Source organism: Mustela nivalis, assembly GCF_964662115.1.
Source record: "Mustela nivalis genome assembly, chromosome: 5".
NCBI classification, from domain to species: domain Eukaryota; kingdom Metazoa; phylum Chordata; class Mammalia; order Carnivora; family Mustelidae; genus Mustela; species Mustela nivalis.
The window spans coordinates 117,013,083-117,025,761 of NC_139024.1; the positions used below are offsets into that span (position 1 = coordinate 117,013,083).

General features: G+C 44.1%; 1 protein-coding gene across 2 annotated transcripts in view; it reads left to right on the top strand.

The window, feature by feature from the left end:
- Positions 1-585: 585 nt before the first annotated feature.
- NUDT3 (nudix hydrolase 3) overlaps positions 586-12,679 on the top strand; it is a 117,551-nt gene continuing 105,457 nt past the window's right edge. For both annotated transcript variants that reach the window (XR_014312241.1, XM_082732431.1), the window contains exon 1: positions 586-1,073. Coding sequence is in view for 1 of the 2 variants with exons in the window: in XM_082732431.1 (XP_082588557.1) it covers positions 975-1,073 (99 nt within the window). In the remaining variant the exon portion in view is untranslated. The remainder of the gene's footprint in view (positions 1,074-12,679) is intronic.

Genomic DNA, 12,679 nt, shown 5'->3' on the forward strand with positions numbered 1-12,679 from the left:
CCTTGTTGATTGCCAGAAACGATGATGCCCTTTGATCTGCATTATGTATCTTCCTTTTCTGGCCCTCCTGTTTACCCTAATAAGAAGCACTTGTTTTTGCACCACTCAGGATTGCAGTAGAAACATCTGTCAATGCCCCAGCCAGTAAGACTTCCAGAGCTTCTGGATGTCAATGCTAAGTGCACAACGCCCCTCCCCCCGTTCCCCTCACTCCCGTTGCCGTGCAGTGCCTAATTCTAGTTATCTCAGGTTGCACGCTCCAGAGCGTTCAATCGCATCCCACTTCTTCACCCCCACCCAGATGAACCGGCAAGGCCAAGGAGGGGCGGCCTGACCTTAGGTCATCTCCGGCCGCGGAATCGCGGCGTGACCTTGGGCAAACGCCTGCTCCACCCTCCGACAAACCGCGTGGCGGGATAGCCAGGTCTCCTCTCCCGTCACGACTCAACCCAGTGGGGCGACCCTGCGCCGGCAACCCTTTCTCCCCCGACTTCCTCCGCGCGCGCCCCACCTTCCCCACCCCTACGTTCCCGGCGTTGCGGCCGCCTCCATTCACACGGCCCTTTCATTCCGGACGCTCGTTTACGCCGCGCGGACTGGGAGGGTGCGATTCCCGGACGCGGCCTGCGCTACGAGCGCGCGGCCGTCCCGCAGGCCCGCGCGGCTTTACGCCGCTGACGCAGCGCGCCCAAGATGGCGGCGCGGTCGTCGTCGGGGGTGGCGGTGGCAGAGGGGGCGGCGGCCGTGGCGGCAGCGGGGACGGCAGCCGTGACGGCGGCGGCGGCGCGGGGCCTGGGCCGGGGGGAATGAGACAGCCGTGGCGGACCAGCGGCCGAGCCGTGTAGCGGAGAAGCGGCTCTCCCTCCCTGCTTCCCTTGGCCGAGCCGGGGACGCGCGCGCGCGCCGCCGTCCGGAGCGGGCTCCCCACCCTCCACTCCCGCGACCCGCACAGCACCCCCACCCGGGCCCGGAGGATGATGAAGCTCAAGTCGAACCAGACTCGCACCTATGACGGCGACGGGTACAAGAAGCGGGCCGCGTGCCTGTGTTTCCGCAGCGAGAGCGAGGAGGAGGTGAGGCTCCGGCCGGGCGGGCCGGGGGTCGCGGGAGTCGGCGGTCGCCTCGGGCCGAGGCGCGGGGGGCGCGGCCGCTGGGGGAGGGTGTGCCCGGGTCGGGCAGGGCCGCTCGTCCCAGCCCGAATGAAGTTCCGACGGAATTTCTTGAGGCAAAGAAGAGGAGGAAGGAAAAAGGACGGTGGGCGGAGGGAAAGCGGGTCCGAGCGTGGCCGCACGGCACGGGTCAGGCCGGGGGAGCTTCAGAGCCGACCGCCTGTCATAGGGGACAGTGGCCGCCGAGAGAAGGCGGTGGGTGGGGAAGTGTGTGTGGCCTTTGGGCTAGGCCTCCAGCTTCGGATCCAGGAAGGGCAGCTCCGCACTTGTCAGCCGGCACATGTGTGCAGAGGCCGCTGTGCACGAGGCGCAGGCCGGCCCTTTGTGCCAGAGAAATAGTCCACTTCATTGGCAGGTTTGGGGGTTGCCGAGAGATTATGTGTCTGTGAGCCTAAGGAGGGGGCGGTTTAGGCAGATTTAGGGCGTTGTACGAACGCCAAAGCCAATTGTTTATTTTACAGTGCTCTGGGTAGCCTTCTGGTGTAGTTGAGAAGAAAGGACATTTGATAAGATAACCTTTAATGACCTGAAAATATTTCATTTTAATTGGGAAGGCCAAAAGCAATGTTAACAGATCTTTGCCCTGACATTGCCCTACAGTAAGGCCTTTAGGATTAAATTTGCTAGCGAAATAGAAATACTTAGAATCAGTTTCTTTTTGCATGGGGTACTTAAAAAAAAAAAAAAATCTCAGCCTCCCAAAGCCGTTTCTGTGGTGATAAAGGGAATTCAGAGACGGCAATTTTTTTTTAAATCCACAAAGAATAGCTGCTTTGGAAATTCATAAGATGCCTGTGGGAAAGCGTTTCTCTCCTGTGCATGGTGGTAAAATGGCAGTTAAACTGGAAACAATGAAGGACAGTGAAATTCAATATGCTATATTCTGGCATTCAGCAGTGGGCTATCGTGGCAGGGCTGCAAGTACAGTGCCTCGTGTTGAAATGGGGGGAGAGGAACTTGACCCGTTAGTTATGAAAAGAAGCTGTGATGAAAGAGGCAGATGGATTGCCAAGAGTTGCTGTCCAGAGATATTTAGGAGGAAGTGGGACTTTAAATTATTGCTTGAATAAAATTAGCAAAGCAGTAATTGTGCTATTGAGGGACTGTGTGTGTGTGTGTGTGTGTGCGCGCGCGCGCGCACACACACCTCTGTGTGTGTCTGTGTCTGTTTCCTTTCAGCAAAACAGAAGGAAAGGGAATTTGGAAATGTATATTTTGTGTCCTGTCATATATTGTAAAAGCCCCCAAAACCAGATGTATTGTATTGGGGTGCTTAGCAGGGCCATGCTGTGAATTATGTAGTTTTGGAATACATACTTGAGTAAAATAAAATTGTTGGTGCTGTTTACTGCTCCAGAGGCTTTGTTCTCTTCATTATCATATCATATTATGGGAAATCAGATGGGATCACAGTCTGTTTTAACTGGAGGGAAAATTAATTAGCATAATAACATGTCTTACTACAGTACTGCGGTTAATCCTGTGAGCACCCCAATTATAAGTAGAAGGTGTATAATTTAGTTGTATGAATGATGCAAGACTTCATTTGTTAAAAAAAAAATCAGACTAGGAATTGAGAACATGTGAGTATTTTGGATAAATTGGAAACTTTTCAAAGATCATAAGCAAACTAAGACTTGATTTTCCATTTTCTTTTAGTTTTATCATGTACTGACATTAACAGCCTTAATGTTAAAACGTTTGACTGATTGTGGAGTTTCCTCTGCTGAATTTCTTTTTGAACATTGGCTAATGAGCAGAAGATTCATGCAAATTTTTAATTACAGATTCAGTGGATGTTATAGCTAAAGCCCAGAAAGAACAAGAAGATTAATGAAATGCACCCATTTTAGACTTGTTCAATTCAATTAACAAGTATGTGTTAAGAGCCTACTATGGGTGTAGCCCTCTATAATGTGGGATTTAAAGGTAAACATCCCTTCTTGTCCAAAAAAGTTGGGTACTTTTCGATGGGTTCCCTTAATTGAGAGGGATTTTGGACCACAAAATAATCTCTAGGGTGCCGGTCAATTCAGATTACATAATTGTGTTAGAAGGGAAGTAATTTGTTAGTTCCGGGAGAACTTTTATGTTCTCAATAGAAGTGCCAGAAACTGGAAGTATTAGCTGCCACACATTGTGGGAATGTGAAATTCAAACTCAATAGGATATTCAACCCAATTTTATTTTTTAATGGGAACCAGTGGCTTTAATCAAGATAGAATAGTTTATAGAATATTATTAGCTTGAATACAATAGTAATGTAAGTATAAAGGGACCCTGGTTAATAAATTGAATTTATCAGTGTCAGGAAACATACATACATACAATGTAAAGAGAAAGAGATGGAAAATATTAGCACATAATAGACTGGAATTAAACCTAACATTCTGTTTTTTCAGCCCCAGAAGATTTTATTTAGATGCCAGCAGTGATAGCTGAAATACTTACTGAGGTTAGGATGTATGAACATATTCAGCAAGGTTATGGAGCTAGTTTATTGAGATACTGTTACAAAGGGGACAGGTACATAGGGAGCTTAGAGTCTAGAGGGAGAGAGAACAGGCCCAACAGCATGAAGAGAATGCGCTTCCTTTACTTCAGATCTCAGGCTACTTTTCCTGTTAGTAAGCAAGAATCAAAAGGAAAATTCCCCCACTTCACAGTTTTACTAATTGTTACTGACGTTTTGATAAATTAAACCTTTAAGTTTGGGACAGTCATGATAACTAAGGTGTTTATTACAAAACTTTGAACCTACTAATACACAGTAGACAGTGTCTTACCCAACCTCCACTTAAACAGCGTGGTACACTGAATGCCCTTGTTGCTCTGTGAGCCATTGGGTTCCATATATCTCCCAACCATGAGGCCTCTGGATCTATTGCATGCTTACAAAGAATCAGTTGTCTTTATTCCTGTTTTTATGTTCGTCATACTTGTTATTGTAATTATGTGGTGTAATTAAATATGATGTAAGCCTGTGAAATTTGAGTTGAAAAAGAACAGTTTTGTGAGAAGTATCCTAAATGCTTTGGAATAACTCGATAATTTCAAGTCAGTAAAAGAAAGTATTGCTCAATGGTATCGATAAACTACAAAAGATGAAGAGGGAGTCTTAAAAGTCTGGAAGGACTCTGCACATAGATCTCTTTGTGAGTGTTTTCAGGTGTTTGTTTTTCTTTATAGAAACCTGAATTGGAGGGGCGCGTGGGTGGCTCATTTGGTTAAGCCTTTGACTCTTGGTTTAGGCTCAGGTCATGATCCAGGGTTTGTGGGTTTGAACCCTATGTATCCAGCAGGGAGTCTGCTAGAGAGTCTCTCTCCCTCCCTCTCTCTGTGCGCCTCCCCCTGCTTGCCCAAGTGCACACATATGCTTTCTCTCTCTCAAATAAATGAATAAATCTTTTTTTTAAAGATTTTATTTATTTATTTATTTATTTGACAGAGAAAGAGAGAGAGATCACAAGGAGGGAGGCGGAGGGGGAAGCAGGGCCCCTGCTGAGCAGAGAGCCCCATGCAGGGCTCAATCCCAGGACCCTAGGATTGTGACCTGAGCTGAAGGCAGAGGCTTAACCCACTGAGCCACCCAGGCATCCCAAATGAATAAATCTTTTAAAAAGGAAAAAAAAACCCCAACCCCTGAACTGGAAAACATAGGTCATGCATGATGGGTGTGGTATATGAAAGACAACTCTGCGGTTCACCAGTAGACCTATGCTCAAGACAAGGTCCTGGACCAACAAATAAGGATTAGCAAATAAATATATACTTATATTTTTAATCTGCCATGTCTTCTAGTTAACATTTTATCGTAAACAGTGTAGAAGGCTGAAACTGGTTTCTTGAGTAAGATTTTACTGTTCTAGATTGGGTAGTATGACACTCATCTTTGTCGTATTATTCAACTTTGGCTCCCCGAAAGCACTTCAATTCGAGATTTTCCTTCATCCCTCTTTTTTGGAGCCTCTGTGATGACAGGAAGTGAAGTATACTAGAGGCGGGCTTGCTTGTACTCTTGTATCTTCCCAGAGTGGCATGAGGGAGTGCGGCAGGCATTTTAGATGGCTGAAATGTCTAGCAGTGTGAAATACTCTTTTAGAAAGGCCAGTGACACCGGCTGTACACCAAGTGATTTCACAGTGCTTAGTGCTTGGAAAGTTCAAGCTGCGCCTAAAAGATCTGTTTTTATTCAAGATAGAAATGGAGTACTGAGGGGCGCCTGGGTGGCTCAGTGGGTTAAAGCCTCTGCCTTCGGCTCAGGTCATGATCCCAGGGTCATGGGATCGAGCCCCGCATTGGACTCTCTGCTCAGCAGGGAGCCTGCTTCCTCCTCTCTCTTCCTGCCTGCCTCTCTGCCTACTTGTGATCTGTCAAATAAATAAATAAAATCTTAAAAAGAAAGAAAGAAAGAAAGAAAGAAATGGAGTACTGATAGGATCGTCTCAGATTTCCCCGTGTATTAAAACTTCTTTTAAAAAGAAAGGACAAAACTGTCCTTAAGGATCTTAGGTTGGCTTGTTGAGCTTTTCCATCTCTTGGCAAGGGACTGCTGCTTCTCGTTTTCTCAGCTCCTTGAGGAGGAGTGGGGAGATGATTGACATGGAAGATCCTCAGTGGGCAGAGACTCCGGTGGCCTGAGTGTTTGTCAGTAAAAATGTCCCTGAGGAGCAGGTGGAAGGACGTCACTGCAGACCACACCATCCCCTGGGCTCTAGAGAGGGGAGTAAAAGTGCAGGTGGCAATCCCAGAGGCGATAACCATGACGAAGAGCTTCCAGTAGATCCCAGGCTGGTTGGGGAGTTTTTTGGTAACATATCTTGGTCATTGTCCAGTATTATTACATTGCTGTAAGGTCATGGTGATCCAGTCATCTGATTGGACGTTTCTGATGCTCATTTCTCTCAGTCTTTCCCAGAGGCTTCTGGGGATGTGTGCTTTCCCTTGTGCCTACCTAATAATGCTGGCTAGTCGGTTAGGCATTTCTCCCATTACCTCCTTTTCTGACTATGTCCTGAGATGTGAATTCTGGTCTGAAATCATATTGCAGCCTCCATTCTTCTTTTCCATTTTTTACCCCAACCTTTTTTGCTCTTGAGTGATTTTCATTTCTCAGTAAATGATGGTGTTGCATATCTACTTTGTGTGAAGCAGTCTCTGTTTTTCTTCATTGCTTAGTACAAAAATGAAGAGTCCTTGTTCAAGAGTACATTAGTTTATTCATTTTTTTGAGAGCCCTATTATGGACTAGTCTCTGTATAAGATCCTGGGAATACACAGGTAAATAAATCTGTTGGTCCCTCATAAAGTCAAGCTGTCTACCTGCTATATATCTCTGTCCAGTCCCTCCAGCCTCCCCAGCAGCCTCACTCCTTGTGGGTGTCCTGTTTTTCCTACTTCATTGCCTTTCCTTCTCTACTTTATCATTCCCAAGGCAAACAGGCTGAAGTATAAATGCTCCCGGGGTGCCTGGGTGGTTCAGTGGGTTAAAGCCTTTGCCTTCCGCTCGGGTCGTGATCCTGGGGTCCTGGGATCAAGCCCCGCATCGGGCTCTCTGCTCGGCAGGAAGCCTGCTTCCCTTCCTCTCTCTCTGCCTGCCTCTCTGCCTACTTGTGATCTTTGTCAAATAAGTAAATAAAATTAAAAAAAAAAAAAAAGAAAGAAATGCTCCCTTGCCCCCATGTTCCCTCCAGCTACTATCCCATTTCTCTCTTCTCTTTCATAGAAACATTTTTCTGTTCTCACTGTGTCCACTTTCCCTCTTCCAATTTCTCTTGAATTCATTCCCGTCAGGCACTCTTCTATGATTCTGCTGGAGCCAGTCTTCAAGATAACAAGTTAACAAATCCAGTGGCTGGTCCTGAGTCCTTGTTACCTCATCATTCCTTTCATTCCTTTCTTTACCTTGCTTCTAGGACATCTTTTTAGTTCTTTCTTTTTTTCTGGTTATTCCTTCTTAGTATTGTATTCCTCCTCATTTTCCTGAAACTTTCATTGCAATGCACAAGGACACAATCTTTGAACTACTCCTTCACCCCAGCACACACCATAGGGTAGGTGACCTTATCCGGTCCCACCTTTAAATACCATATTTAGGGGCTCCTGGGTGGCTTAGTTGGTTGAGCTTCTGCCTTTGGCCCAAGTCATGATCCCAGGACCTTGGGATGGAGCCCAGCATGGGGCTCCCTCTCAGTGGGGAGTCTGCTTCTCCCTCTCCCTCTGCTCCTGCTAGTGTGCTCTCTCTCTCCCTCACTCTTTCTCAAATAAATAAATACTTAAAAATCTTAAAAAAACAAATACCATATTTATAGTGATTACTTTCAACTGTCTATTTTTAGCCCTAATTTTTCTTCTGAAATCAAGACTTGAGTATCCTGTAGTCTACTCTGTGTTTCCATTTGGATCTCAGATTTAAAATACCCAAACTGAATTCTTGATTACATCCACCAAAAACCAAACAGCAGCAGAAACCTGCTTCTCCAGTTGTGCCTCTTTCAGTAAAGGAAATATCCATGCTACCAGTTACTCAGGTTAGAAACCTTGGAGACATTCTTGACTTCTCTCTTTCTCATACCCACATCTAATCTGACAGCAGATCCTGCCTAATCTTCTCCCGTCAGCCTCTACTGTGTTCTTTTAGCCTAACCCATTATTGCCTATTGCCTGGACTACTTATGAATCTTCCTTACTGGTTTTCCTAACTGCTTTTGCCCTCGCTCCTCTAGTCTTGTCTGCCGCAGCTGCTGGGGTGATTCTTTTAACATAGATGTCAGATCATGTCACTTCTCCGCTCCAGTGGTATTCTGTCTCAGTGAATCCAACATCTTAATCATGACCTCTGAGGCTCTGGGTGTTTGGGTCCCCTGCAGTGGCTCTGACCTCATCTCTTACCACTCTTCCTCTTCCCTTTCTTGCAGCCTCCCTGGCCTCTGTGCTCTTTCTCCCCCATATTATCTGCATGCCTTGCTCCCTTACTTTAGGTCTTTGAAGGCTTAGTTTTCACCTCATCAGATAGGTCTTTAATGCTATAGAAAGTAACACCAGTCCGTTGTCACTGGGTCTCCTAGGCTTCTTTCTGGGCAGCACATGACCACCAAGACATGTATCATTTGTATGCTTCTGTTTCCTCTCAGTAGAATGCAGCCAGTTTATGAGGCTCGAGATTTTTGTCTGTTTTTTGTACTCCTGTGTCCTTGGTGCTTAGAATATAGTATATGCTCAATATGATTTGTTGACTGTGTGAATGAATGAATGCACACATTGTCCCTGCTTTTAAGAAGCTTACCGTCTAGTAGAGGAATTGAAAAATACCCAAAATACACTGAATGCTAGTGTCTACCAATAAGGGCTTGATAAAAATGTGTCAGGGAAGTCTTCTAGCTCTTCTTTCCAATGTCTTAGTAACAGGGTATCTGATAATGTTAAATAGCAGCCCCATGGCAGTGTATGAGTAATGGGTTGTTAATTTTTTCTGAATTTCAGTTGATATTCCCATGAGAGGGCTCTTAGCCTTTCTTTCACGTGTTAACTTTTGAGTCTGTGCCATCTTGCAAGATTTGTTTTGGGTTGTTGATATAATGTACTGATCCTCAACCCAAGTGATGGAGTGCCTGAGGAAAAAGGATTTTCATTTTGCTGATAGCCTGGAACCTTTTATTAGTAAGTAAATAAACAGGTCAGCAAACTACAATCAAGTAGCAGGTACTTTTTTAATTACTTGTCGATAGTGGTTCATAGCCAACAATGGATATCAAATCTGAGTTCCAAAGTTTAGTTAGTAGTAGAATAATCACTTTGCAAAAGAAGGTTGATAGGGTGGTCATAACATTTTTTGTCATCATCATTTTCTTTATCTAGGTCAGAGTGAAAGAGACATGATGTAAAATTTTGAGTGTTGAGTTTGAAGCATTTGATTTACAGTGGTTAATATATGAAACAGACAAGAGCACTGTCCTAGGCAAAGAAGATAATATGTGGATAAAAGAAGAATAAGGAATTGAATTTAGAAATAAAGTCCCCAAACTTTAAAATTTAGTAAAAAACATATGCATCTAAAGTCAGCTTGCTGAGTAACATCCTCTCGATACCCAGGAAGATTTTCTTGAATCCAGTTTGAGAATTTCTGTCTTAAAGTGACATGAAGGTTCCTCAAGAATGTTCATGTTCAGTCTTTTTCCCAGCCTTCTGGAAACCCTCACTGCCTAACTTACTAAGCCTTTCAATAGGGAAAATGGTTCTTTTTTTTTTTTTTTTTTTTTAAGATTTTATGTATTTTGAGAGAGAGCACATATGCTTGCAAGCACAAGCAGAGGGAGATACAGAGGGAGAGAGAGAATCCCAGGCAGATTCCACAGTGAGTGTGGAGCCCTACCTCGGGCTCATGATCCTGAGATCATGACCTGAGCTCAGATCAGAATGTTCATTCTTGAAGTCATTCATTCGTTTACACATTCATTGTACAAACCTTTATCGGGGGCCTGCTTGTGGGCCAGGCGCTGTTCTTGGAATGCAATGGTGAACAAAGCAGAATGGAAGCTCTTGCTTCTGTGAAGCTTCTGGTAACAGATGCAGAGAGACAGTAAATGAGCAAAAATATTAGTGAAGTTCATGATTTTGGGCAATGGTGGTGCTGGGCAGGAAGTGGATGTGTGATGGAACTAAGTGGTGGTAGGGGTGTTGGTAAATTGGGGTCAGGTAGTCTCTGAACAGCGAGGCAGAGGGAAGAGCATGTAATATGGAGGCCCTGAGTGGGAATGAATTTGGCAAGGGGGAAAAGCAGGAAGCTGGCCAGAGTGGCTGAAGGCCAAGTGGAGGAGAGTGGTAGAAGATGTTGGAGAGGTGGGGGGCCACCATTTCCAGTGGGGCTTCATTACTTTCCCAGTTTTCCTGGTTCTCTTTTACTTTGTCCGGCCTCCATCAGTTATAGCAACCCAGCGAACAAACCAGTAACATCCCATGAAACCACTATGTGAGGAGTAGACGTGATGGTGACAGTTGATTAGAAAAAGTTGGATTTAAGAAATGTCCAAGTGGAGATGAAAGTACTGTTTTGTAATCTTTTTAAGAGATGAGTCTGAAAGGACCCAAAGCAAAGACCTTTAAGTTTCTTTACACTTTCTTAGGGTAATTTAGTCAGAAAGCCTACTTTGAATAGGTAATAAATGAACACAGTACAAAATTCAAAAGGTACAAAGAGTCAGATAGTTAGCTTATAAAAGATAATACAGAGGTGCATTGCAAATAAAAGATTGGGGGGTATTTTTGTTTAATAAAATAAAGATTTGCTAGGAATATATTTGAACCTAGGCCACTTGAGTGCCTGTGGTTTTTCAGCACTTACTAGTTTTATTGGCAGTTGGTTACCTTAAGTGCCAGGGATCCTTTTAGAATGGGGGAAATGCTGGGAGTTGAGGGGTGTGTGTGGAAGGGCATGCGTGCGTGCATGTATAGAATTAGTGTTGGCAGTGGGCTGTGTGTATCAGGAAAGTACTGTGATGTGGAAGCTGCTTGTCTAACTGGCCTTCAAGCCCCTGAAAAGCAGCTTGGCAGTTGTCTGGGTCAGACTGGGCTTGCTGATTTCTAAACTCGCATTGTTTAGAGTTCTCAGAGTTGAGCTTTTTAAATTGCAGAACCTTCCTAGTACTGGTAGGAAGCTGTTTTCTTTAGCCATATGCTTTTGACCCCAGCGGTGGAATGGGGAGTAGGTAGAGTTCTGAGTGAAATTGTGGCTTTTCAGCTCTTCCTGAGGGACTGGGAGATAATAGAAGGCATGTATTGGTCTTTGTCCCCTGGTTCCTGGCACAGAGTTCCCAATACTCTTGTGATGCCCTGAGTGATAAGAACATCTCTTATTCTAATAGTGGTCTTTATCCTCTATTCCTGAACCAGCTCCTAAAACCCTTGTAATTTTCTGGGTGATAGGAGTGTCTTTTGTTCTAATGAGGCAACTCTGGGTGGGATCCTGGATGGCCCCTGCATGAAGGCCAGTCATTAAAAGACCAAGCAAGCCATGATTAGAAGCTTGGAATTTTCAGCCCTGCCCCCATTGCCTTGAGAAGGGAGAAGTGTTGAGAATGGAGTTAGTGATCTATCATGTGTGGGTGATGAAGCCTCCCTAAAATCCCCAATAGTACAGGATTCGGAGAATTTCCAGGTTGGTGAGCATATTCACACCAGGAGGGTGTGAATCACATCCATATTCCATCTCCGTGGGAGCCAGAAGCCCCTTGCCCTGTGTATCTGGCAGTTCATCTGTATCCTTTACCACATTCTTTAAGAAACTGGTAAACATAGGAAATGTTTCTCTAAGTTCTGTGAGCCACTCTGGCAAATTAATTGAACCCATGGAGGGGGCTGTTGGGATGTCTCATCTGTAGCCAGTTGGTGATAATGGGGGCTTGTGACTGGCATAGGAAAGGGTTGTGGCAGACTTATGGGACTGAGCTCTTAGCCTGCAGGATCTGATGCTATCTCTGGGTAGAGAGATGTCACCCAGACACAGTGCCTGAATCAAGTTAATTGTGGACACCCAGCTGGTGTTGCAGAGACCTGCTTGTTGTAGGGGAACTCCACACATTTTGTGACCAGAAGTATCAAAAGTGAAGTATGCTTTGTGACTAGTGAAGGTGACTCTCAGGAAAGAGACAGAGTAGGGAAGAACAGGGTTTTTCCCTTTTCGTGAAGGAAGAAAACAGGGATTTTTCCTTCTCACAAACTGTGCCTTAACCTTCTTTTCTATCTCTTCGTACCAGTCCCCCAAACTGCCAACACAGAGCTGGGAATGGGAAACTTGACTGAAGAAGATCATCACAGTGCAGCCTCCTTATTTCTGAAATAGAAAAGAATTACTAGAATGATAGAACTATATTCAATTGCAAGCACCAAAAGTATTTGCAAAGCAAACATGAGTGGGTTTCTTTTTTCTGATTTTGACATTTTATTGTTAATACCATGTGTGCTGCTGCTGCTTTCTTAGCACAGTTAATGAGAAGAGGACTGTGTGCAAATCTTGTTATGTATCCCAGGCAGGTAAGACCATGCCTTTTGTGTGCTTTGTTCAAATATACTTTAAAAAATTCTCAGTTTAGGACACTTTTTAACTCTTTTTTTCTCCCCCAGAACATCATGATTCTTTTAATAAGTATTTGAGGTTTTTTTAGTTTTTAATTTTCATATTTTTATTATGTTTTATTTATTATGTTTTACTTATTTATGTTTTAATATGTTTAGTTAGCCAATATTATTAGATTTTGATGTAGTGTTCTTAACTTTTTCGAGATTATATTCCTATGGTATTTTCAAAGATTCAGCAACTATTTCGAAAGGGCTTAATAGCTTGATTATCATAAAACGTGATTTTGCACGTTTATTTTGTGTTTATTTCTGTGTATTTTGTGGCATTTCCAAAAGGAGATAAAGAGTGTGAATTTCTACTCCATGTAAAGAAAATTATTACAAAAACATTAAAAACTTAAATCTAAAACAAGTAGAAACAAATTTATAGAGAAGAC